This window comes from Gymnoscopelus microlampas (genome assembly GCF_963454915.1).
Source record: "Gymnoscopelus microlampas genome assembly, chromosome: 11".
Lineage (NCBI taxonomy): Eukaryota > Metazoa > Chordata > Actinopteri > Myctophiformes > Myctophidae > Gymnoscopelus > Gymnoscopelus microlampas.
The window spans coordinates 40,590,905-40,614,871 of NC_139948.1; the positions used below are offsets into that span (position 1 = coordinate 40,590,905).

At 42.9% G+C, this 23,967-nt stretch overlaps 3 protein-coding genes across 3 annotated transcripts in view; 1 reads left to right on the forward strand and 2 right to left on the reverse strand.

Moving 5' to 3' along the window:
• Nucleotides 1-1,581: 1,581 nt before the first annotated feature.
• LOC311054758 (mitochondrial carrier homolog 2-like) lies at nucleotides 1,582-2,415 on the reverse strand (the record flags this gene model as incomplete). The annotated part of the gene is made up of 1 exon (XM_084070763.1): nucleotides 1,582-2,415. One exon carries the CDS (start codon nucleotides 2,413-2,415, stop codon nucleotides 1,582-1,584), a length of 834 nt encoding a protein of 277 aa, XP_083926889.1.
• Nucleotides 2,416-4,193: 1,778 nt separating this feature from the next.
• rdm1 (RAD52 motif containing 1) lies at nucleotides 4,194-8,788 on the forward strand. Its single transcript, XM_084071652.1, has 7 exons — nucleotides 4,194-4,509; nucleotides 5,537-5,716; nucleotides 5,822-5,953; nucleotides 6,264-6,417; nucleotides 6,833-6,931; nucleotides 7,550-7,629; nucleotides 8,342-8,788. The coding sequence occupies exons 1-7, from the start codon at nucleotides 4,405-4,407 to the stop codon at nucleotides 8,414-8,416; spliced, it is 825 nt and encodes a 274-aa protein (XP_083927778.1). The 5' UTR covers nucleotides 4,194-4,404; the 3' UTR covers nucleotides 8,417-8,788.
• An 11,578-nt stretch (nucleotides 8,789-20,366) lies between these two features.
• LOC311056393 (retinoic acid receptor alpha-A-like) overlaps nucleotides 20,367-23,967 on the reverse strand; it is a 39,265-nt gene continuing 35,664 nt past the window's right edge. The window contains exon 9 of the mRNA XM_084072966.1: nucleotides 20,367-23,742. Within this exon, the coding sequence (XP_083929092.1) occupies nucleotides 23,417-23,742 (326 nt within the window). The 3' untranslated portion in view covers nucleotides 20,367-23,416. The remainder of the gene's footprint in view (nucleotides 23,743-23,967) is intronic.

Sequence of the window (23,967 nt, forward strand, 5' to 3'; positions counted from 1 at the left end):
TTTTGTCAGTTAAATCCACGTACCATGCAAGCGGCTGAATAAGAGACAACTGAGAGATCGGCCCAAATAGAACATACTCAAAACAGCAGATCAGACATCCATCTAGCACCAAATATACACATTTGTTTACAAAAACAAAAAGTTCCTAAAATCTGCTGAACTCTGAACCATGAATTCAGCCCAAAACCCTTTTCCCCCTCTAGGACTGATGGAAACCAACATCCTTATAAAGACAAGATTGAGGTTATTTTGTACATTGTCAATATTAATGGCGGATCACAAACAACTTTACTAGGTGGCAACACTCTATTCCACATGCAAGAAAAGAAAAGGAGGCCGAAAAAAGGAGGACGAAAAAACACTACACAGGACGTATCTGTGTAGCGTTTGGGTCATAAAAATAGATGTCCAACTTATTGACTGCTCTGGATATTATCATATCCAGCGTGGTAAAGCAATGCTGGACACTGATGCATTACATGCCCTATAGAAGACCCCGGATGGGTGCCACACCAGAATGCTACGCGTGGTACTGAACAAACAGGGCAAACACATTACCAACAAGCATCTGTACGGGGGGCTACCAAGTGTATCAGAGAAGATGGCAATCAGGAGAGCGAGACTAGCCGGTCACTGCCATCGACACCAGGAGGAACTGCCTGCCAGAAAGCTTTGTACTGTGGGACTGGGAACCACCACCACACGGGCATCGATCAAGAGGACATGTGTTACACCTACCTATGTGACTGGACGTCCCAAAGATGCTGGTGTGGAAAGCACAAACGAGCTGGCCAGATGGAGAATCGAGGTGACTGGAAACGCTGATGGAGGGCTCGTTTGGAGTTGGTCAAATTAGAGCTTGTAGGTCTTTCCCTAGGTAAAAAAAGAAAGAAAAGAAATGTATTATGACTCGAGGAATGTTTGTAAATTTAACTACATTGATTGATTGTTTTTTGTAGCTCATCTCCCACTTTATACTAGGGTGTATTTATTTTGAGGTGTAGGTGTGTGTGTGTGTGTGTGTGTGTGTGTGTGTGTGTGTGTGTGTGTGTGTGTGTGTGTGTGTGTGTGTGTCACAAACCGTTGGATTGATCAGCGCACTGCCAATAGGCGGCTAAAGTAATACCCCCATTATTTTCTCCCCACATGTTCTAGATACTTTTTGAAATATGTTACTTTTATTATAATGGACGTCAATAGGGCTCAGATAGTCCATAATATGAACACTGATGATGTGGATATAATGACATCATCAATACTGAAGTGATGTCCGGGGCTGCATGCGCGCCACACTGAGCGGATCAGCGTGCGTCTACCCTTCGCCGAGAGGCACAGGGCGCCCTGGGCCGGGCATAGGCCTCGTCAGGGACAGGCCTTGGGGTGGCTGGAGGCCGGGAGGCCTTCGGTGGTCGCGGGGCGCAGCTCCCCCCGTTATAACTGTATGACTGTCTGAATTCATTAAGTAGACCGAGATACACAAGAAGCTACGCCGTTATTAGACCACATCTTGTTATATTACAATTATAACAAGATCAGTCCTTCCAGGCTTAAAACAAATCTCTTCTGGTCTGCTGCAAGCTCTCAGCAGAATAAACTGCTTCCTCTCCTCATGTGACCCTTTCTGCTTAAATCCCTCCAGCAAGCCACCCAGGTAGGATACACAGGCGCATAGGGAGGCAGGCCTCCAGCCAACCCGCAGTTGTTGACAGCCATAAGATTTGACACCAGCATAAAAGGATGTGTGCCAATGTAGGCAAGTAGCCCTCCCGTAAATTGAGAGCACTTGAGTTCCGTGTGACATTGTCTCTCGTCAATGGCGTACGTGTTGATGAGGTGCTCCAGCAGGTTACAGATCCACACAGACAGCACGCCCCCAAGGAGACGGGGGACCAAGCCGGCAAATAAGCCCTTGAGGCCTTCTCCCCTGTAGACCGATAGGACGGAGTCAAACACATCGCTGTATTTAGTTTCTCTTCCGATAAACTGGACCATGCATCGCAGGGTGATCACACGCAAGGGGTGTGTGACGATGATAGCACAGGAGCTAGCGATCGTCTCTTTGATCGTCTCGTTGACGACGTGCCGCAGGGAGCCCTCCTCGGCCTCGACGTTAAACGCGTCTTCTTCCTGACATCTTTGAAGTACACCGTTGTGCACGATGGTTCCGATGGCGCCCGCGCAGAGACTCGGGGCCAATCCTTTGAACAAGCCTGCTTTACCATCAATCTTGGCAACGTGTTTTGCATAAGCAAAATCTCTACTTAGACAGAAGAATTGTCTGCTAAACAGGTTCCCGCCACCGGTAGAGGGCAGAGGCTCATGTCCAACCTGCGCCAGGATTCTAACGTACGTGAAAGGGTGGGAGACAATGGCGTACGCAGATCCCAGGAGGATTTGGTTACCTACGTCTTCCATTACGAAGAGGAACTGAGGACTATACTGATATGGTCAAAAATCTGGATGATTGATATGGTGATGTTGAAATCACTTCAGGTTGTCGGTTCAGAACCCTATTATCGGTGTTGGAATGCAGTCCGGGGATCCAGTTTAGGCTGTTGCTATGTGTCTGTTGTAAGGCCAGCTAATTGTGCTTGTATTGATGCTTAATCCTCTGGAGAGAGTTACGGCCGCTCGAGTATCGCTGCTGGAACTGAGCTAACCTGGGAGTTCCGCTGAGCTAACCCGGGAGTTCCGTTGCCTTTTATATCGTTGGCTTCGCTGGTGTCATTACGGTGATGTCAGTCATATTCATATATGGAGTGGGTGATGTCAGTTATGCCCAAAGATGGGTCTATGATGTCAGTCCCGGATGTGGGTTTATGTGATTGGCTAAGCTAAGCGTAAAAACATAAGGGGGTTGATAACGTAAAATGTCATCAACACACAGGTGTTGGAGCGACAAATTCAGAAAAGGCCTGAATAGGCCGGTGGAGGGCACCGTCCTAGTTTAATAAAAAACAGCAATTAACAAACAAGCAATCATTAAGTATAAATGGTATATTACAGTATGTCCACAGTGTCTGACCTGCAGCATGTCTTGATCTGTTTGTTTCTGGGTTCATTCTCATCTGGTTGTAGAGTCAGAGAAACCCAACACAACATGCTCAGCTCTGGAACACTCACAAAGAACAACGACTGTTCTTCTGCACCACCAACCATCCTACACAATACAACAACAACGAACAATTAAAATTTAGGCATTTAGCAGATGCTCTTATCCAGAGCGACTTACAATAAGCAAGGTAATCACATACACAGAATGTTATTTAGATAGCATGTTGTTCAGACCGATGCTCGGTTCATTGTTTACCTGCTATCCTATAGTTTCAAATGTACAGATTGTTATTTCAATAGTATGTTGGTTTAGACAGATGTTAGGTTCATTGTTTACCTGGGATCCTAGTTTCTTGAGGCACTACATTGTATTTCAGCATTCTATGCATTTTAAAACATTAAACCAAGAACCTAGTATCTGTCTAAATAACATGCTGTCTAAATAACAACCACACACGTAGGGCTGGCTGTCACGATTATGAAATGTTACATGGCGATTAATTGTCACACAAATAAATGCGATTTAATTGTTTGTCGTTGAATACAGGAACATATGAATCAAAATTACAGTTCTGTTTGGCTTTAAGGATTTGAAGTTGCACAGGGCAGATACATTTTTTTAAAATAACTGACATATTAATAACTTTATGCATCGCAGCTTCCCTGAGGGCCGGAATAAGTATCCCTTCTTTTTTTTTGGCAACCCTAGTCTGTGGCCAAATAGTCTACATATTAATTTGGGGGTCTGCAACATGATTTTCTTTTTTTTTTAAGAACTTCATTAGATTAGGCTAAATATCTGTGTACAAGTATCTATTCATGTTGTTAATAGCTACTCATGTTCAAACATTCTATCAACAAAAAAAAAGTGTATTATTACATGACTGTGTCGTCTGTGTGTAACTCTAACTCACCTGTTCAACAGTTCAAGAGCAGCTGGTTCCTCTCCAGAACACAAACCTTCAACAATGAACGAAAACGCTAATGTATTGATTAAAAGGCTGTTCGTGGAATAACGTGTGTTTTGATTGGCCGTGACAATTTGTGCTCCGCCCCGTTCCAACCACCCCATTGGCTACGACAGTACAACACTGCCAGCGCGGTAAAACTTGTTTACGGAAGTAAAGACGCAGTGGAATGATTGTTGTTGTTATATAGTTAGTATCCCACCCACGTCTTTTAACAGCACTTTAACATGCTTGTCTAAACATCTAGAGCAGTGTAATGTCCAAAAGTGAGGAGAGGGAAAAATACGTTTTGTGGAGACATGTGTAAACACGAACTGTTACATTGTAGGATACAGAACAGAAGGTGACGGCGGTGGGTACTTGTTGAGTAAAACTACTAAAGATGGATCCGGAGGTGGACATTATAGAGTTCCAAGTTCCAGTGGAGAACAACAAAACTCTGTTCGTCTGGGACATCCAGCCGTCCTTCACCGAGGCTTTCATCTATGTAAGTCACTCGCATATCTTAACGACTTCTAGCCTTGGATCAAGACTATCATAGATGTAGTTTATCGAGTCTGATTTTTGCTTTCGTATGTACGATAGTCTGGGCTAGCACCCCCCAGTGCGTCATGCACTTTCACCAGTAAAGCCCGTACTTCTCCATACATGAACAGGTACATATATATAAGGTGCTGAGCCGGTTGCCCCAAATGTTAGATAGCGCTGCGGAGTCTTTGTACAATGTGTTAGTCCGTATTTTTCAATAAAGAAGTGTTTTAATCCCGTCTGTGTCGGATTCTGTCGGACCGTTCCCTGTATTCCTCAACGGGCGGTAGTGACAAGGCGCATCCGGTGAAAACCTGAATTACACTCAATGTAAACAGGAAGTAAACGAGGGAGGGAAATGGCGTTCGGCCACAGAAGGGATTAAAACACTTCTTTATTGAAAAATACTGACTACTACATTGCACAAAGACTCCTCAGCGCTAGTTAACATTTGGGCCAACTGGGTAAGCACCTTATAAATATTTGTGTACATGTACGGAGAAATACGGCGGGCTTTACTGGTGAAAGTGCAGGAAGCACTGGGGGGTGGACGCCAAGACTATTGTAGATACGAAAACAAAAGTCGACTTAATAAAATACGTAACAGTCTTGATCCCAAGCTAAACGACTTCATGAGTTTAGGTCTCTTTATTGTAGTTTAACTATAACTTATAACTACCCTAGCGTTAGAACCGCTGATATTATTGCACGGCCTTAGAACACGCAGCCGTCTATTTTCGTGGAGGGATTCATCTTGACTGTTGGCAACTGCAACTGGTGCTGTTATGCCGAGGGAGGGGCTGAATTTGGCATAACAGCGCCCCTACCTTAACTTAATGTGGCCCGCGGTTCAATATCCGAATACTATATTATTGATTTCAGGCAGCTTGCATTTTTTTGTGTGCAATGTATTTCTGTATCATAATTAAATCCCAAAATAAATAAATAATCATAATTGTGTAACTGTAATTCCCTGCATTATCCAGGAGAGGTTATGGTCGGTCTTTTCGTCCTTTGGTCCTCTGTACCTGCTCAAAGTGTGTCCCAATGCGGCGGTGGCCCACCCCGGCTTCTACGCCCTGGTCAAGTTCTACTCTGCTGTCCAAGCCTCCAAGGCACAACGGTCCATTGATAAACGCACACTCTTCCAAAGCACCCCAGTAAAGGTAACGAATAGAAAACAAATCATGTCAGGGGGGGGCATCCGGGTCAAGAGCCAGCAATACAACATTATGCCCACGTGTGCTCATAACAATGTGTGTGTGTTTCAGGTCCGGCTGAGCACCAAGCGACACCCCACCTATTCAAACCCTCACAACATCAAGCCACTGAGTCACGCACGCTGCCAGGAACTAGCCAATCACTGCCTGGGGTTCAACGGCTGGTGCACCCGCATCCTGACTGTAAGCACGTTTTTGCTGATGCTCATCGTTGCTGTTGAGCATATATACCTTGTATCTCCATAATTCTATCTATCTTATCTATCATCCATCTAATATGCTATAGATACATTCTACATTTACATCTGCAGACACTTTTCCCTCCACTTTTCAATCAAGAGAGTGGTTCATTCACCCTAATATTTAGTTAGTGAGACAGACAGTAGGGTGAAAGAGGAGAAAAGACTAATAAATACAATGTCTTTGTATTGAAGAGATGATGTTAAAAGCCAACATGTTATGACTTCTCGATTTCCCATTTCTCGTCCTCAAGCTGAAGGAGCTGTCAGGTGATTCAGAGGATGATCAGAGCAGAAGCCAGGAGGAGAAGACCCTTCGCTACGGCTGTCTGGTGGAAGTGTCCTTCCCTCAACATGGAGCAACAAGCCGAGGAGTAGCTGTGGTGGAGGAGACCTATAATAACACCGGTAGGCGGAGAGGAGGAGACCATTGTAAATAAATACTGGAGAGGGAATGTTTGGTAATACTTGTGAGTGGAAGATCATTTTAAGGGTTAAAGGTGAAGAGGATGGGGAGGGATGGGTTGCAAATGAGGACTTCTTGATTGGAGCCCGACCAATATAACGATTTGGCAGATACAGTATATCGGCTATTACTTGTCTTTTCGATCTGCATAGGGTAACATGAAATAAACCGACTGGGAGCAAGTCACTTTCCAGTTTGCAGACTGACCTTTTTCTTTTATCATTAATTTGATAAAAAAACATAAAAGGATTAAATATGGAAACAATGTTTCTGAATGACAATGACAATATAGTAGGACTGGAAGCAAGACTACAGAAGGTAATGTTTGACTGATTTTTGTGAACTCTGTCTTTTTAGGTCCTGAGATATCTGGCCAGAAGCGTTGTAAGCTCCAGAGATGGGTGAGAGATAAGGCCGTTGTCCAGGCTTTCAGCACTGTGCTCGTGATCATGCTAGGTACTGTTACCACCATTACAGTACTGTACAACTGCTACCACCCACAAACGATTTTGCCACATTTATGCTATATGGAAATGTCATGTGTGATGACACTTTAGACGGCTATAACGCACAGTGTGTGGTCGCGTGAGCTTAGTGTACCGTACAGTCACACATAGCGACTGAAGGCAAGTGGCCAACGCGTGCCAAGGCGTCAGACCGTCGTGCTAACACGCCGTAAGTGGCAGCTGTACCCCTTTCCTCATATAAAATGGAAGTGTGCGGGGTATGATTGTATTAGTCGAGCATTTGTGGCTGTATCTGTAAGCAAGGTGTGCTTACTGCCGGTGTAAAGATGGGCAGTGTTTCAGGTAGTCTGCAGATCTGTTCACTCTCCACATTATCTACTTCCGAGTTTAGGTTATTTGGAATCGCAGTGAACAGCAAACCTATCCAATGTAGTTGGAACAATGCTTTGTACAAACCAGTTTGTTTGAAGCAGGTGACTAGTAAGGTGGTTACCGCTATTATCTCAGTACTGTACTTATAGTCACTGTAGTGTAGCCAATATTGTGTATCAGTTAACAATTCTCTGTGTCATAAGTTGTGTCACTCTGTTTTCCTCTCTGTTGCTAGGTAATGGTAAGGTGCTGATTGAAGTGAGAGAGGACAGGGACCAGCTCCAACCTGAAGATAATCCAGAAGGGGAAATCCAGGTCTCTCTCTCTCTTTCATACATATTTATGCATTTCCATTTTGGGTCATTAAAACCACTTAAACCCTGTATAGTTTGTTGACCGTAGTCCCTCAGGGCTCTATACCAGGCCCCTTCCTTTTTTGTCCTTTACGTCAAATCTCTTCACCAAATATAGCGGATCTACAAGCTCACAACGCGCCAGGCTCGGAACACAGCGTGTTGTGACCTTGTAGATTTTTCATGTGGTTAAATAGGTTGATAGAACCTCAACAGGGAACAAAGAGTGTGCTGTTCCCAAACTTTTGAGGCCGCGACCCCCCCAAAATAATCATATTTGAACTGGGGACCCCCCACCCTGACAAGAACTTGGAATTGTAGGCATTACATTTAGTTTGACTCGGTTCAGATAAATATTGTGAGAATAGTTAGTCACAATGTTTGCCAATGTTTTCCTCTTTCTTACGTAATATTGGCCAATTTGGTATTAAAAAGGTCTTAAGAGTCATTAAAGTATGACTTTAGAAATGTGCAGATACCCTGCATCTACTTATACTGTACGTTGGTTTGTTTACTGTTGAGTGAGAAAACAATGTTGCAGCACATTAAGCTAATCTATCTGGGGACCCCCCAAAATAATTTGGGGACCCTCCCGACCCCCAGTTTGGGAACCACTGCTGTAGTGAATGTTAAAGGTCGCTCTCTCTCTCTCTCTCTCGCCGCCTCTCTCACAGGTGAATGAAGTCTCCTGGAGTGATTTGAACCCACAGCAGGAAGAAGAAGATGATTGGGAACTGACAGTGTCCTAAAGACAGAGAGATGAGACGGGACCGTTTTATTTTGTTTTTATTTATTTTCAGCAGTCTGACCCTCAAAGTTTACAAAAGAACCATTGCACTCTGTTACTGCATCTCTTACCTTTTTGTAGAACTGCCTTTGAAAATAGGGAATAGTCGTTGAATTCCAATGTAATTTTTGTTATTTTTGTCAGGATTGCTTTTGATCCCATGTCAATCTATTGTTTTATTAGGACTAATTTTATTCAACAATGTTCATTAGTTTTGGCACAAACACATTTTATCAATTTTATATTTGGGGGATGTTAGGTTACTGCATAATTGTTTTATTTGCAACTTGTTTCTGTATTACTGCACGTTAGCAACAATGGTCTTCTGAAAAAATAAAACCATGCTTTACTGTTATACAGTACTGTATAGTTCAGCCTCTTTCCTGTGACAATGGTTTCAAGCAGTGTTGCCATGTCTGCTTATTATAAGCGACTTTGGGCTTGTTTTTCTGTAAGGTCGCTTGTAAATATTGGTAGTTGGTGGTTGTGTTTTTTTGGGCTTGTTTCCAAAGTGCAGTTGCTTATTTTGTCTTGCTTCCTAATGTTGTTTAACCAATGGTTATCAAACATGTTAATGTCAAGCAAGGAACCCCAAATCAATATGTATTTGTCCATGGACTCCCCCCCCCTCCCTCCCTCCCAAAACGTATTTTATTCATGCCTTCAGGTCCCAGTGATCATCACACACTGCCCCCTGCTGGCCATCAAGACACACTTCCACTAGGCCAGAGAGCACCGGTCATGTCCGTGCAACTTAGGGTAAATTGGCAACAGGACAATCAGAATCATTTCATTTGACAGCAAGATCAAATATATATATGAGGAATATTGGAATTAATGCGATGTTGACATCCTCACAGGGTTATTCACTTCTGTACCTAACCCTCAAATGAGTCCTGTTCTCCCATCAGAATCAAATCCCAAATGTTTTCCCTCCCCTAACCTAAATAGCCATGAAGACGTGGAGGGGATTACTCCTCCATAGCCTTTGTGTCTCAAAAAGTGACCATTCCAATTTCCAAAGTTGCAGGCAAGTGGTCATGGCACCATGGTTCTGACCGGTGTCCTATTAGTGGTGTTCACTGAATTGAAACACATTTGAATGTTGCTCTAAATTCCCATGAATAGCGAAGAAAGCACCGGCTGGTTTTCTGCTGTGCTTGGGCCTAAGCATTTTCTAGAATGTACTAGGCAGGTACTAACTTACTAGGGTATAGTACTTGGTGCTATGGTGTTGCTAGATGTTAGAGATATACTATGCATGCTTGCTAGGTCATCCATGTTATTAAAGATAGCTTTCTTACTCTGCCATGAAAGACAAACAAATACCCAAGTTTCAAGTCCAGTAAAGATTACCATCACCTTCTCCACCACCATTTCCACCTCACTCTGTTCCTCCACCACCTCCTTATGTCACCTTTATTTTACCAGGGATAGTGCCATTGATATTCAAAATCTCTTTTATGAGGGAGTCTTGGCCATGACATGGTGATCAGTCACATGCACACTTTCTGATTGGGTCGGGCCGTTTAAAACCATGTTTTGCTTGTTACTGCTCTGCTATCTTGCTGCTCTGCGCTTAAACTACAGGTGAAAATATTTTCTAGCCGCTTCATTCGTTCGATTTTTGTCACTGGGACAAAAGTGTTCATTCACATGCCTATTTGCACATGCTGTCAATCAATCACTGTACACATACTATAAAAGCTACCAAATTCTAACAACAAACGTTTAATATGGTCATGGGTGGTATGGCCGACTTGGAAGGTTTAAATTAAGTCATTCAGATAACTTCAGCAGAGCAGTATACAAAAGAAAACAACATGGCATGTTTGCTGGCAGCCTAGGTGGAGAGAGGAAAAAACAGCAGGAGCTGAGAAGAACCAGCTTTTTACCCTCCTCCACCATCAGCCTAGGACCAATCACCTCCTGATCACCTCTCAATTACTCAGTCAACTCATTTACTCACTCACTCACACACCTGCCACACATCATACTCAACAGGAGCACCTCACACCAGGACAGAGATAAGCAGGTTACACATACCTATTATATACATTATGACATGCATGAAGACCCCAGGGTCGTAACACCCTCTAGAAAACTGGACCAACTGGAGACCCACTGTTCCAGAGCCTGCCCCCGAAATTTCAGAAGCTGAACCAAAAAGACACCACATACATACAGTGGATCGTTTTATGAACAGGCAAAGTAGGAAACTACCTGGGGCCCAGAGTAATAAGGGGCCCCCAAAGGCTCAGTCAAGATGGTCAGAAGGGCCCTATGGGGGTTTTCTGCACAGGGTCCCAACAGTCTCAAGAATCACCTCCTCTCACGAAAGGCTAAATATTTAGTCTTTTCTGGTTGCCAACAGCCCCTGGACGGCTGGACCTTCTGTAAACAATAGAAGAGGAGTGGGCAACCTTTTTGGGCATGAGATCTACGTAGCCATTTTTTCAAATCTGGTGAGATCGCATTCTCCAGACAATTAAAATCAGCACTGCTTTTACATTGTATTATACACTGCTATTCAAATAACGCAAACCCAGAATAAGTAAATTATTTAATGTGAGTAATTAAGGCAAGATAAATTATGCAAAAAAGTGTTATAATACAAAAATGATTGATGTAACTTTAACAAATACTGATGACAGCCCTTGATCCAGTTTCATGTATGGTACACATGGTTGAGAGTCAGTAAATTCTTTCTTTTTCTCAGTTCACTGTCGGCTGCAATGATTCGAGGTTTGCCTGAAGGTGTCTTTCCAAGTTCCCTTTCTTCACTGTGCAGTTGTTGCTACTGAGGCAAATACATACTTAAAATACTGATGACAGCACTTTATCCAGTTTCCAGTATACTGTACATATATGACTGAGACTTATTTTTCAAGCCTGGAGAAGTCTTGTCAAATGTTTGTGGTTTGTCATAAAGTCACTTTCCAAGTTCCCTTTCTTCGTCATTGCTGACCATTCCCAAATTCTTATTCTACTGATGTCCATCTCATTACAGTTGAAAAAGCCTTGTAGCCTCTCTCTCTCTCTAGGTCGTCCTCAGACGAGCACTCCATCGTCGCCACCAGTCATCCCGGTTCTCCATACATGTGGCCAGCTCGTCTGTACTTTGCGCTCCTGCATCTTGCTTGAGTACGTCCACGTATTATAATGTGAGACGTCCTCGTGACCGGTGACCGTGTGTTGGTTCCCACAGCACCCATTTGCTGGCTGGCAGTTCTTGATGTCTTTGGCAGTGTCCTGCTAGTCTCATTCTCCTCCTGGCTGCTATTTTCTCGCTCACCCTTGGTATTCCCTCATACAAATTACATGGTGGTAACATGTTCACTGTTGCTGATGTTAAGTACTGCACGCAACATTCTGGTGTAGCACCTGTCTAGAGACTTCTGCAGGGTTGGTTTCAGGGTCCAGCATTCGCTGCCATATAGGAGAACAGACTGCATACCGTTGCATAGAAGAAGCTGCCCAATAGCCAATGAACAGGTAACCAACACACCCTGTGTGTTGATATGCTGCCACGTTCATTCCTGTACATTGCTGCTGTTTTTGTCTGGGTTTTCATATTGCTCCACAATCGGCCAAAAAGCTCCTCCTTGAGATTGATGGTTGCCCAGATGGCCATCCCTGACCAAGAACAACTTTTTTGGGAACTGACAGTGTCCTAAAGTTTTTTTTAACTGTTCTAGGTCCTATGCTATACTCACTGGTTGTTGAAGATCCCATGTTGAATTTGCACTGTGCAAGTTCAAGAGGTCCCTTATGTCAGTGTGTGTTTTGTGTTATTCCGTTTGGCTGTTTGAACAACCTTTCCGTGCCAATGTCTATCACAATGTTATGCTTTTGGCTGCGTAACACATGCAGCCACAAGCGAATCCCACATGCACTATTATAGGCCATCCTGCTCGGCAAGAAATATATTCTTGCAACGCAGAATGTGTTGATTGTGGCCTTGGTCTACAACTGTTCAAAGTTAGACACAGACACAATTTCTCATTGCGTACAAAATGCAGTGACTGGTAGTTGACACACACCTGTCAACTTTCACTTCATCATCACTTTTTCCTCAATATTAACATAATCCTCCTCCTCATCCTGCTCATCTTCTATATTGATGTAGTTCTCTTCTTCTTCCTCCTCCTCTTCCTCCTCCTCTACGTTCTCCTTATCATGTAAATTAACATAATCCTCCTCTTCCCCCTCCTTATCTTCTACATTGATGTAGTTCTCCTCCTCTTCCTCCTCATTATCTGATATATTGATGTAGATCTCCCCCTCCTCCTCCTCCTCGTCTTCCTCCTCCTCCACTTTCTCCTTCTCATCATCTATATTAACATAGTCCTGCTCTTCATCTTCTATATTGATGTAGTTCTCCTCATCGTCATCATCATCATCATCTATATTGACGTCGTTCTCCTCCACCTCCACCTCATCTAAAACCTTGATGTAGTTGTCCTCCTCATCATCATCATCATCGTCACCCTCAACTTGTACATTGATGTAGTCCTCCTCCTCCTCCTCCTCCTCATCAGCTAATATCTTGAGGTATTTCTCCTCCTCATCCTTCTCATCTTCTATATTGATGTAAGTCTCTGACTCCTCCTCATCTGTCTCCTCCTCTCCTTTTAGATGTCCCTCCTTGTTCTGCTCCTCTGTGGTCATGGGCATCTCTTCATAGCTGTCTTCATAAAAGTTCCTTCCTGTGATGGCCACTGAAATACAAGTGTAAAGAAATAAATGTAGTTTAGTTCAGTTTAGTTTATTTGCACATACATTTAAAACATATAATAAAACAAAATGGAAAAAGATGTAGCAATACATTTAAATGGAAAGAAACGAAAATCAAAATCAAAACAGAAAAAAACAAAGGGCTTGTCGGGTGGCCTTCCTAATGGAAATCTTTAAGGCTTAGGAACTAAGATGTCGATGAAAATATGGGGAATATTCTACAACAACAATAATAATGAAATCTTAAGTAGATGATAAACACTGCACTGTAACTGTCACTGGAACCTCAACATAGCACTGGCATCCATGTCGAAAAGGTATGGGGAAAATGCTCTTGAAACTTGCTAGGCATAGATAAAACAGCCTTGTGAAAAGTCAGTCCAGGACTGGACTAACCCTCACTACAATGTCAGTAGATCCCATACATCATTCTGAACAGATTGCTGTGTAATATGCAAAGTTGAAATATATAAGTGTTAGGGTTTTGCTGCCCCACATTCGCTGGATGAGTTCTTCACGAGAGGACATTATTAGGCAACACTATCAAAGGAGTCATTTTCAGCCCCTGATTAAAAAGTTCTATAGTACCTATTTAAATTTTATAGAAAACTGAAAATTACTAGATAAAAATATAAACTTATTTTTTATATGAAATAATTACCGAGAACCGGTTGGTCTTGGTCTTCAACCTGTCTGGTGTAACGTCTTCTCCTGAAGAGCAGATAGACGGCCACCAATGACACCAGGAGGAACAACAAGGAGCCTGACGTAACCATGGAGACCAACAGGACTCCAGGAGGTGGACTGTTGTCCGGAGATGCTGGGAAGAGAAAACACATGTTCCATTTTTACGGTGTGGTTCTGCAGCAGTCTAGCCATCTAGATCTGGGTGTCCAGAACTGATCTCGTAAACCACTGCACCGATCAGCGCTAATACTTTTGTGCACACTGCCAGTAGGCCACAGAAGTACGTATTACACAGAAGTACATATCACACAGAAGTACGCATATGGTTTATACTTCTTGAAATATTTAACTTAAATGTTTATAATGGATAGTCCTCCGCGATAGACACGGAAAGTCACACACACACACACACACACACACACACACACACACACACACACACACACACACACACACACACACACACACACACACACACACACACACACACACACACACACACACACTTATAGGTTGATGATTTTAGGATGACCAGTCGCTGTGTTTTGGACCAGTTCGGAGTAAAGTCGTCGCTGCTCCTAGAATGAGGCATTTAAAGGGAATACCACTCATTTTCAACACTGAACCATGGCGACTTGTAGTAGGCCTAGTTTATAATGGCATTATGGTCATATATCACATTTCACAAGACATTGTACTTGCTCTAACAAGTCTTAACTTTATATTCAAGTCGCTCTGTTTCAGCTAGAAGTGAAATTCACCATTCTAGGGAATACAGCAGCCTAGAGGGCGGGCCAAGGAGTACACCTTCTGTATGTCACTGATCACATGACCCCAACAATCAATTCTACAGTTTTAGGTGACATAGAAGGGGGGGGGGACTTTTTTCTTATTTCAACACAACAGTATATTATGACATGGTTCAATGTTTAAAATGAGTGGTATTCCCCTTTAAGCTGTGCTTGGAATTGTATAAGATGTGATCCACTTACGTTTAATGACGAGAGTCAACAGCTCTGATTTTATGGAACTGAAGTTCCGTGTGGAGACAGTGACTTCATAGACACAGCTGTAGTTGCCCTGGTGTTCATACTTTGCTGCAGGGAACTGGAAAGAAGCAGAGAGGTTGACTGCTGCCTTCAAGTCAGTCGGAGCCAGAGTCACGTTGGAGCCAGAGAAGTTGAGGTAGAAGAAGCCTCCAAGATACTGGGGGAGAATGGAGCCGTTGATGGAGCAGTATATGGAGAAGTTGTAACCCCTGGTGACCTCTGCATGCACAGGACCCCAGACCAGCTCTGGTTTCGTCAGGGAGATGCTGGGCTGCGGAAGCCTCACTGTTCACACATATTTCATACATAAATTTACAATAAAGACAAATCTTTATGAATTAACACAATCAATATAACAGCTAACAAAATCAACATTCACATTTCATTCACACTTTAACCACTTAATTACACTCACCTATGGTGACATTGAACGTGTCACTTTTGTTGGAAGTTATATATGATGTGTTGACCCATATTTCGTACTGACAGCTGTATGATCCCTGGACGTCAAAGCCCACCTCAGTCAGGTTGAATGTTGCTTCTGACGATTGATTCATTAATAATTTCCCGTCCTTAAATAGGATGAACTGTGTCACATTGACATTATCCGTGTTGTTTGGCATGGAAGTGTTGCAGATAAGTTGAACTGCCTCTTCTGGGTTGAAGGCAGCATGATGATCTGCTTTGAGTTCTGGCTTGTCCAGGTTTCGTTCTGTTAGGGACATACTGTTACTTCAGTATTGTTGGATTTGATATGTTTATGCATTATATACGTTTTCATTTTATTTTATTTGGACAAAATCTGCCATCATTCATACAGTATAGGAACATATTTCCCAAGAATCACTACTATTATCAAGTCTCGTGTTAAATTGCACACCATGCCAATCCCCCTGCCCCAAAATAGGGCCCATAGTGTTGCATGATTTTACTACAGTGTAAGTGCTCAGGCTTTTAAGTGATGCAAGGCTTTCTACTTAGTTCCTAGTGTGTTGCTACGGTGTAGAAGACAGCCAGAATATGTGTAGCAGAGTGTTGAATGAACAAAACAAAAACAAAATAAATCGTCTGCTTTTCTTACCGTCTGGTGTTGTGGCAAACAGCACGCGAGCTGCAGGAGAAATGACAGTTTGGTAAGTAAAAAAAATAAAAAAAATAGGACAAAGAGGCAGTGTAAGTGCAAAATGTTTTGATTGTTGATATTGTTTTAGTGTTTGCATATAATGAGCAACCAAAAAACATAGTTAATGTTCCAAGGGCCTGCTTGATGCTCTGCTCGATGAAAACTCAAAATGACACCAAATTCCATGGTTAAACCATGGGGGTGTACGTGAACCTTTTCTTCACAGCTGCTGTAGTGAAGATTCGCACTAAGTAATGATGTAAATATACAGTAGGTCTATTCCACTCATAATTGTTTGGCTTCAGAAGACTTGAATTTTGCTGCACAAATTCATTTTATGGTCATTTATGAATTCTAAAATACATGGTCACCACTCACCATTCACTTATTTTGGAGAAAGATTAGAAAGCTGCTTGTACTAACAATCTCCTTGTGCATATTTGGACAAAGAAACTTCACCTGTTTTGCTAATGGAGAGTGAGTACTGTAGATAATGACAGAATAATGTCTTGAAACAAGCAGTCAGCATTCAAGTAGTTATGGAATGATGCCACTTATAAGCAAGCATTATATAAACGCTGCTAGTAGTAAGTAATTTGAGTCTAATGTTGGAAAAATTATAACCCTGTTGTAGACAGCATCCCCCATATACGGTAAGTCCTTCAAAAGCCTCAGCGAGGCAACAGATTATTCACATTACCACCCACGAGCATGAAATGTTCCATCAGTTAGCTCTACCACTTCCTCTGTGGAGATCTGTGGTTCACAAGATAGTCACTTAGTTTGCTTTAGTTTTTGTCAGTTCAGCGACTTAGTAATAGTAATAATAACAGAGTATAATTCAAATAAAATTGCGAAGAACAAGGGTGATGTAAGAAAAAAAAAGCACACACTACCACCCACCCACTACCATTCTCACATATTTGTCTGACAAAACAATAACAATACATAACAATATATAATATGCAGTAGTCACTTAATTTGCTCATACTGTATACATTTTGGGACCCATTTAAACGGTATAGTAAAACTTTACTGTATGTTTTAGCATTCTAGATAACGCATACAGTCCTGTGTTTCATGTTCCACAATTACATTGACAGATAGTTCCCCAACAGTTACAGTAAAGTTACAGTGAACCAAAACAAACTTTTGTGCGATATAAGGCACACAAACTCACCATAGATGACTAGAAACAGCAGCGTCTTCATCCTGGATGTGCAGACAAGCTAGAGAACATTCACTGGACACTTTCTGTCACTCTGGGTGACTCTCTCAACGTGTGAACGGATCAAACTTCAATGCTGTGCTGTGGGCTGCAGGCTGAGAGCGTGAGAGCTCAACTCAACCACAACCACAACCACTCAATCTGTTATCGGCCTAAACATGTTACTTTGCATTTGTAACCAACATTTTATATCTTATGTTTCTAACTCACAACTTAACAAACAAGCAAAAGAAAAATGTTGTATCAAAATAAAAGTTGTTTCCGATTCAGCTGCCATACAGTACATCATGTCACAAGACAGAGAAGACAAAAACACAGAGAGGGGGAGAGAGAGAGAGAGAGAGAGAGAGAGAGAGAGAGAGAGCGAGAGAGAGAGAGAGAGAGAGAGAGAGAGAGAGAGGTTTCACAGAGCTGTCAGTTGATGCTTTCTCACCACAGAAAGGAAATTATTTCAAAGCACCTGGCATTTACGGACGGTATAGCCTACAGTATATGTAGTATATCTCTTGTGGTTTCTGCTTTCTCAGAAATCCTGCAATGTCAATGATTTCATTTAGGTGACATTTCATTTCATCATTTAGTCACTTCAGTGCATGCTCAGAATGTTGTATATCTGTACAAAACCTTCCACACTTAGGTAAGCTACTGTGAAAGTATGGTTTTGAAAGCTATACCTATACCACAGGAAGAAGTTGGACCACGGCAGTTACCCGCTGCTACAAATAGAACATTGCGCTCAATAACACACACGCACACACACCTTTCCAACACTTTGCCCCCATCAATAAGAACAGAAACATACAGTTACAAATCACTGAGGTAATTTATTCAGCTTCATTTCTCACATAGTAGCAAAGTGTTGATGTTGGATACATCATGGTTGGATTCAGTTGTGCACGGAGGGGTGGGGGGGGGGGGGGGGGGGGCAGAAAGGTTAGCACAGACTATCTACTCTAATGGTCCTTTTTTTTGTAAAACAAAAATATCTGCCTAGAACATTCTGTTACACCGGGAACATTCTGGAACATTCTGGTGTAACACCGAGACATTCAGGTGTAACACAGGGACATTCTGGAACATTGGGGTGTGCTACTGTCTCGAGATAGGACAGTTATAACAAGAAAACAATCCATAAATCCATGGTGAGACGACATTATATATTAATAACACAGTGTGAGGGAAAAGCAACGACCCCTAAAAAGGTATTGAGTTGTGTTGTGAATTACAGTCCAATACATATTCTCCTACACACACACACACACACACACACACACACACACAGAGTGATTGGTCACGCTTTAAAAACTGAGTGTAGGTAAAGTAGCCTACTCGTCATTCAGTTGTAACTGCATTTAAAAAAAAACTTCCAGCCTGGTTCATGTGTGTTTGGCCAACACACATACACACACACACACACACACACACACACACACACACACACACACACACACACACACACACACACACACACACACACACACACACACACACACACACACACACACACACACACACACACACACACACACACACACACACACACACACACAGCTTTATCCATCCATTCTATCTGCATATCGTCTCTGTCGGGTGGAAATCTCATATATCCAAAACTGTTCAGGATACAAATTCAAAAGTGGCGAACGTATGATCAAGTAGGGTCAGGACCCCAGGAAGACTAGAGGCTCAAGGGTCTCTAATGGGGATCCTTTAATAAACATAAACATACGGCGTTAATTTACAAAAAAAAAAGCACAAAAAGTTAGAAAATGGAGATCAGAGGTTTCTGCCCCGACAGCAACAATATAGATGTAATTTGCGATAAGCTGCTGTGACCAAGCTCGCGGTTTGCACTTGATTGAACATTTAGGACGAACTGACAGAATGGCTGTCACAGGGTGTGACCGCACGCTTAGTCATTTCTAATGTCATTATAGTTGTACAGTTTATTTAAGATACATAATGTATGTGGCTGGTATAGACCTACGCTCAGTGCTGTGGTTCTGCTACAGTAACCTGTTACAGTATTGGAGTAGAAGCTGTCATTATACAGCGGCAGTGTTGTTGTTGTTCATATGACGAGTTTAATTCAAACGTCACATCTTTTCCACTCGGAAGGAACTACGTATCATATACCTTATCTATAAAAAAATAGCCCATAGCACACATTTTAAGCAAATGTCACATGTATGTTATGAAGATAGTAAGTAATTTGAGTCTGAGGTCGGAAACATGATAACATCTGTTGCAGAGTACATCCCCCATACTGCAGAAATATTGCATGACGAAGAGTGTGTGTGTGTGTGTGTGTGTGTGTGTGTGTGTGTGTGTGTGTGTGTGTGTGTGTGTGTGTGTGTTATTATAGCAAAATAAATGTTCAGGATCTTTCAAAAAAATAGCCAAAGTTTCCCGGCCTTAATAGGTTAATGAGCAAGCTCAACAGTGTGGTGTCCAGTGCTCTACAAAGCAGATGATACTCAGATGGCGTCAAGGTCCAGCGCCCCACCAAAAAGATTGAAAAACACTGCGAGAAGCAAGAGTTTAAATCTAGTGACCTACCGGTAGTTCACAAGCATCTAGTATGAATTTAATTAAGACGTTCTTGTTTGTGTTAAAACATTAAACTCACACTCAAATAGCTGTCAATGAGAACAGAAATCTCAGTATATTGTAAAATCAAAGCACAACATCAATTGGTGGATGTACAGCTATACGTTAGAAGAACCAGTGGAGATCAAATAAACCAATAGCCCTTCTGCAAATTCAACAAGGGATTTGACATTGTTTTGAACTAGGCAGAATCTTTATTCTACAATGATGATGGTGGATATATGGTGGATTATATTTTATTTGAACTAATTTCACTTGATAGAGATGTACCTGAAAGCTATACATTTCCTCAAAAAGTAAATGTCTTCTCAGGAAGTGAAACGCAATGTTGTCTTGGAGGTTGGCTATGAGAGTCCCTCAACTTCCAACAGAGTCACTAGGATCCCATATTGTTCAATAGGTTACCGTTTGTCACTTCGTGCCGCACTATGAGCTTGTAGATCTGCCATTTTTGAAAATCGTGAAAATTGGTGCACATCTTTGAATATATATATTTTTTTAAAGCGAACATTTTGAACTCAAATCTTTGCTTCTGTGGGTGCCTGGAACAACAGATTTTTGAGATGGGGGTCCGTGGCCGAATACATATCATTTTGGGGGTTCCTTGAAATGAAAAAGTTTGAGAACCACATCTAGCAACATAAGTTTTTCAAAAAACTGTTAGGATTTAGAAGACATTTTTAGAATCGGCCTCAGGTCTTAATGGGTTAACACAATAATGTCACCGACAGTAACACTGTCACTCAGCCGATCTACAAGATAAAAAACGCTGCCGTGCTGTGATGGGCTCTAACTGTGAGCTTGTAGATTGGGTATTTTCAGTAGAATTAATCAGGCTTAGTTTAGGCCTCTGTGACACTCATACCTGGGTGAATGGGTCAGCTAGCAGTGGTCTGGGGCAGCGTTTCTCAACCTGTGGTCCCAGACCCCATTTGGGTGGGGGTACGCCAAAGATCACAGGCATGGGTGTGGGGCTGTGTCTGTTTTGAGGTAGTAAATTTTTTTTAAACGTGTTGCACCAATGTCCTCGCTTTCATCCACTGTCTCTCAATGTGATATCAGTCCAACTGTCATTTTAACACAACAAACTCCACATCTAACATCACTGAGAAGTACAGTAATAACATTTGATGTTTAATTGTCTGAGAATCGTGTGTGTGTGTGCGTGTGCGTGCGTGCGTGCGTGCGTGTGTGTGTATGCATGCATGTGGGGGGGACTGAGCTTTTGTCAGACGTAAGAAGGCGGACTCCAAGAACAAAAGATTGGGAAGCACTGGTCTGGAGACCCAATGAAGCACTGGTCTGGAGACCTATAGCAAAGAACTGATCTGGAGTCTTCGGGATGGGTGTTTGAGAACCACTAGTGAAGAGTAAACATGTCACTTACACATTTTGTTAACACATTTTGGTGAACAACACTGGAGACATGTGAGTGATGCCAGCATTTATGCAGCGTGTTACTGTGTTCGTAAAAAGGCAGAAGTAAGAAAGATAAAATGCCATGGCAATCGATTGGTGATCAAAACCACTAATAAGAGAGCTATAATCAAAACAGACAGTTTCACGACTCTAGTTGTGCCTCCAAATAATTGCTTTCACTTTTGACAGAGGTGACAAGATGCGCTTTTGTTTCCGCGTGCACAAACTGAATCTATAGATTCTTATCTACTCAACTGGACAGAACAACAACAAAACACCCCCATTGTGAGGATAGGAGAGAATAACATAATTAGAAGGCACCTAAGTCTCTCGAGCCAGACTGTTGGCTCACACAATTTTCAAATGCTCATAGAGTCTGTGCAGTCTCTCTCGGCGCAAATGTGTCCTAATGTAAATCAAATTGGTCGAAATCTCGTCATTCTCGTCATTGGAAGGCTGTGCTTTCGCAAACTATTAAGAGAAATCTCGTCATTGGCAGTCAAAAAGTGTTTTAAAATATATTTTAGTGAATGCAAATGACGAACGGCTGACAGCTTCCGCTACCTGCATTCAGGGAGATATAGTTACAGACTCTGTGAAGCATTCAGAGATGATGCAATAGTAGTCTGGCTTGAGAGACTAGAAGGCACCTGAACCATGGAGGAAGGTGAGCTACCTGATGGAGTTACGTGTAACAGTGAGTGAAATGTATACATACTGTACTGAACTGTGCATTTGGGCCATGGCCTTGTTTTTCCCCATATATACAATATATTTAACGTTCTCATATACTTTACATATTTGTTTATTTCTTCATTTCTTTTATTTTTCTTTTTTTTTATAGGAAACGAAACCTTTGAGTAAAAGAAGAGGAATGTTGTTTCTGACAATGAAGCTGTCCGCCATTCCTCTCTCTAGACAACATCCATTCACTGTAAGGCCTGATTTACGTTTGGTTTGCGTGCCGTGGGGCACACACAAAAATAGCAGATCTACAAGCCCACACTTCTCGTGGGCTTGTAGATCATCTATTTTCCTGTGTGCCACGCCGGCACGCAACCAAGTATAACTAAACCAGGCTTTAACTTATGTACAAACTCTGCGCGGAAACTGTTCCACTTCAAGCCAACGCAGGGGGGGCTTCCAGCTCTCCGTCTCATAACCTAACTGAGCAGTCCAATCGGTCCTTGAGGTCATACTGGGAGGACTCAACCAACCAGCGCCGCAATGCGGCTTGGTCCACCTCAAACGGGACTATGGGTTCTAGAGTTCATCAGCAAGGTGGGTATGAGCCTGGAAAACCACCACGTTTTTTCCACTATCCACACACACACACACACACACACACACACACACACACACACACACACACACACCGCCTCATGGATTTACCAGCCACTTGTTTGATATGTGACCATCTTTAACTGTGATCTTGTACTGTTAACTGTGAAGGGATCTCCACACGGTAGACGGTAAAACAGTTTGAAGAGGCCGGGGATGGTTGGACACACTTTATGGACTAAACTGACCAGCACTTGGCCAAATTATCCGCCCAGGTTCAGAACACTTGACGGGTCAATCGCAGAGAATCTCCTTTATCCGCACTTTGCTCAGTCTGCTAATCGGGTACGGGTTTACGAGGTCGAGATCGCGACTCGTCCAGTGCTCCGTCCGGTGTCCGTGCTGTCAGAATAAAACGTAAATAAGAGAATCGGTCGACTGTGTAAATAGTTCAAGCACGACCCCTTTCCAGTGTCACGGTTCCAACGCGTAGCCCCCGTATGACGCACAATGTTATCGTCACATTAACAGTATTTGGATGTAGGGTTTGAAATCAACCCTTTTCGGAGGTGCAAGTCCCTGCTTCTCCCTGACTGTGAGCCCGCTCCGGAGGTTCTGGTCCAGTTTTTTTTTGTTCAGTGCCATGTGTCCTTCCAGACAGCTGCGTCGTACAGCAACGCAGCCCCCAGGACCTGCTTCTAGTTCAGTTCAGCCCCGGGCTGGTGCTCTGGAGCAGGGTTATGAGTGTTCGGGTGGGCGGGTGTGCATGTGTGTGTGTGAGTGTGAGTGTGTGCATGTATGTGTGTGTGGTTGTGTGTGTTTTTTTTCTCAGGTGGATGGGGTGGTGGAAGGAGAGGGCGAGCAGGGCACCGAGCTGGGGCTGGGGGAGGAAACGGGTCCGGGCGACGGGCTGGAGTGGCGGCTTCCGGACTTGGTTTCGCGCTCTCCTCTGGCTCCCTCCTCCCCTTTTCCTGCTCCCTCTCCTCCTTCCCCCTTCTCTCCCTTCTCCCCCTTCTCCGCCTTCCCACCCTTCCCGCCCTTCCCTCCGGCGGCTCCCTGCCCCTCCAGGCCCTCAGAGTTCTCCAGCATCTCCTGGATGAGAGGAGGCATGGATCCCGGGATCTCCATCTTCAGCGTGATCACCCGCTCCGCTCCTGGACGAAACGATGGAACCGTGGAGGGAGAGAACAAAGTTATTAACCCATTCAACCAGGGAAAGCATCTGTGTCATGTTAGATTTTGCTACATGTAAACTACATGTTGTTGCTGTCGGGCAGAAACCTCTTATCTCTGCATTTTAACTTTTTGTGTTTTTTTCGTAAATTAACGCCCTACTTGATCATACTACAGTGTCAACACAAATTCACCAAAAGTAGCAG

Bases quoted from the DNA above. Each gene is read 5' to 3' on its own strand.
- rdm1 (XM_084071652.1), top strand. From the start codon at position 4,405: ATGGATCCGGAGGTGGACATTATAGAGTTCCAAGTTCCAGTGGAGAAC. The intron at 5,717-5,821 runs GTAACGAATAGA...TGTGTGTTTCAG, and splicing joins TCCAAAGCACCCCAGTAAAG to GTCCGGCTGAGCACCAAGCG. The intron at 6,932-7,549 runs GTACTGTTACCA...CTCTGTTGCTAG, and splicing joins TGTGCTCGTGATCATGCTAG to GTAATGGTAAGGTGCTGATT.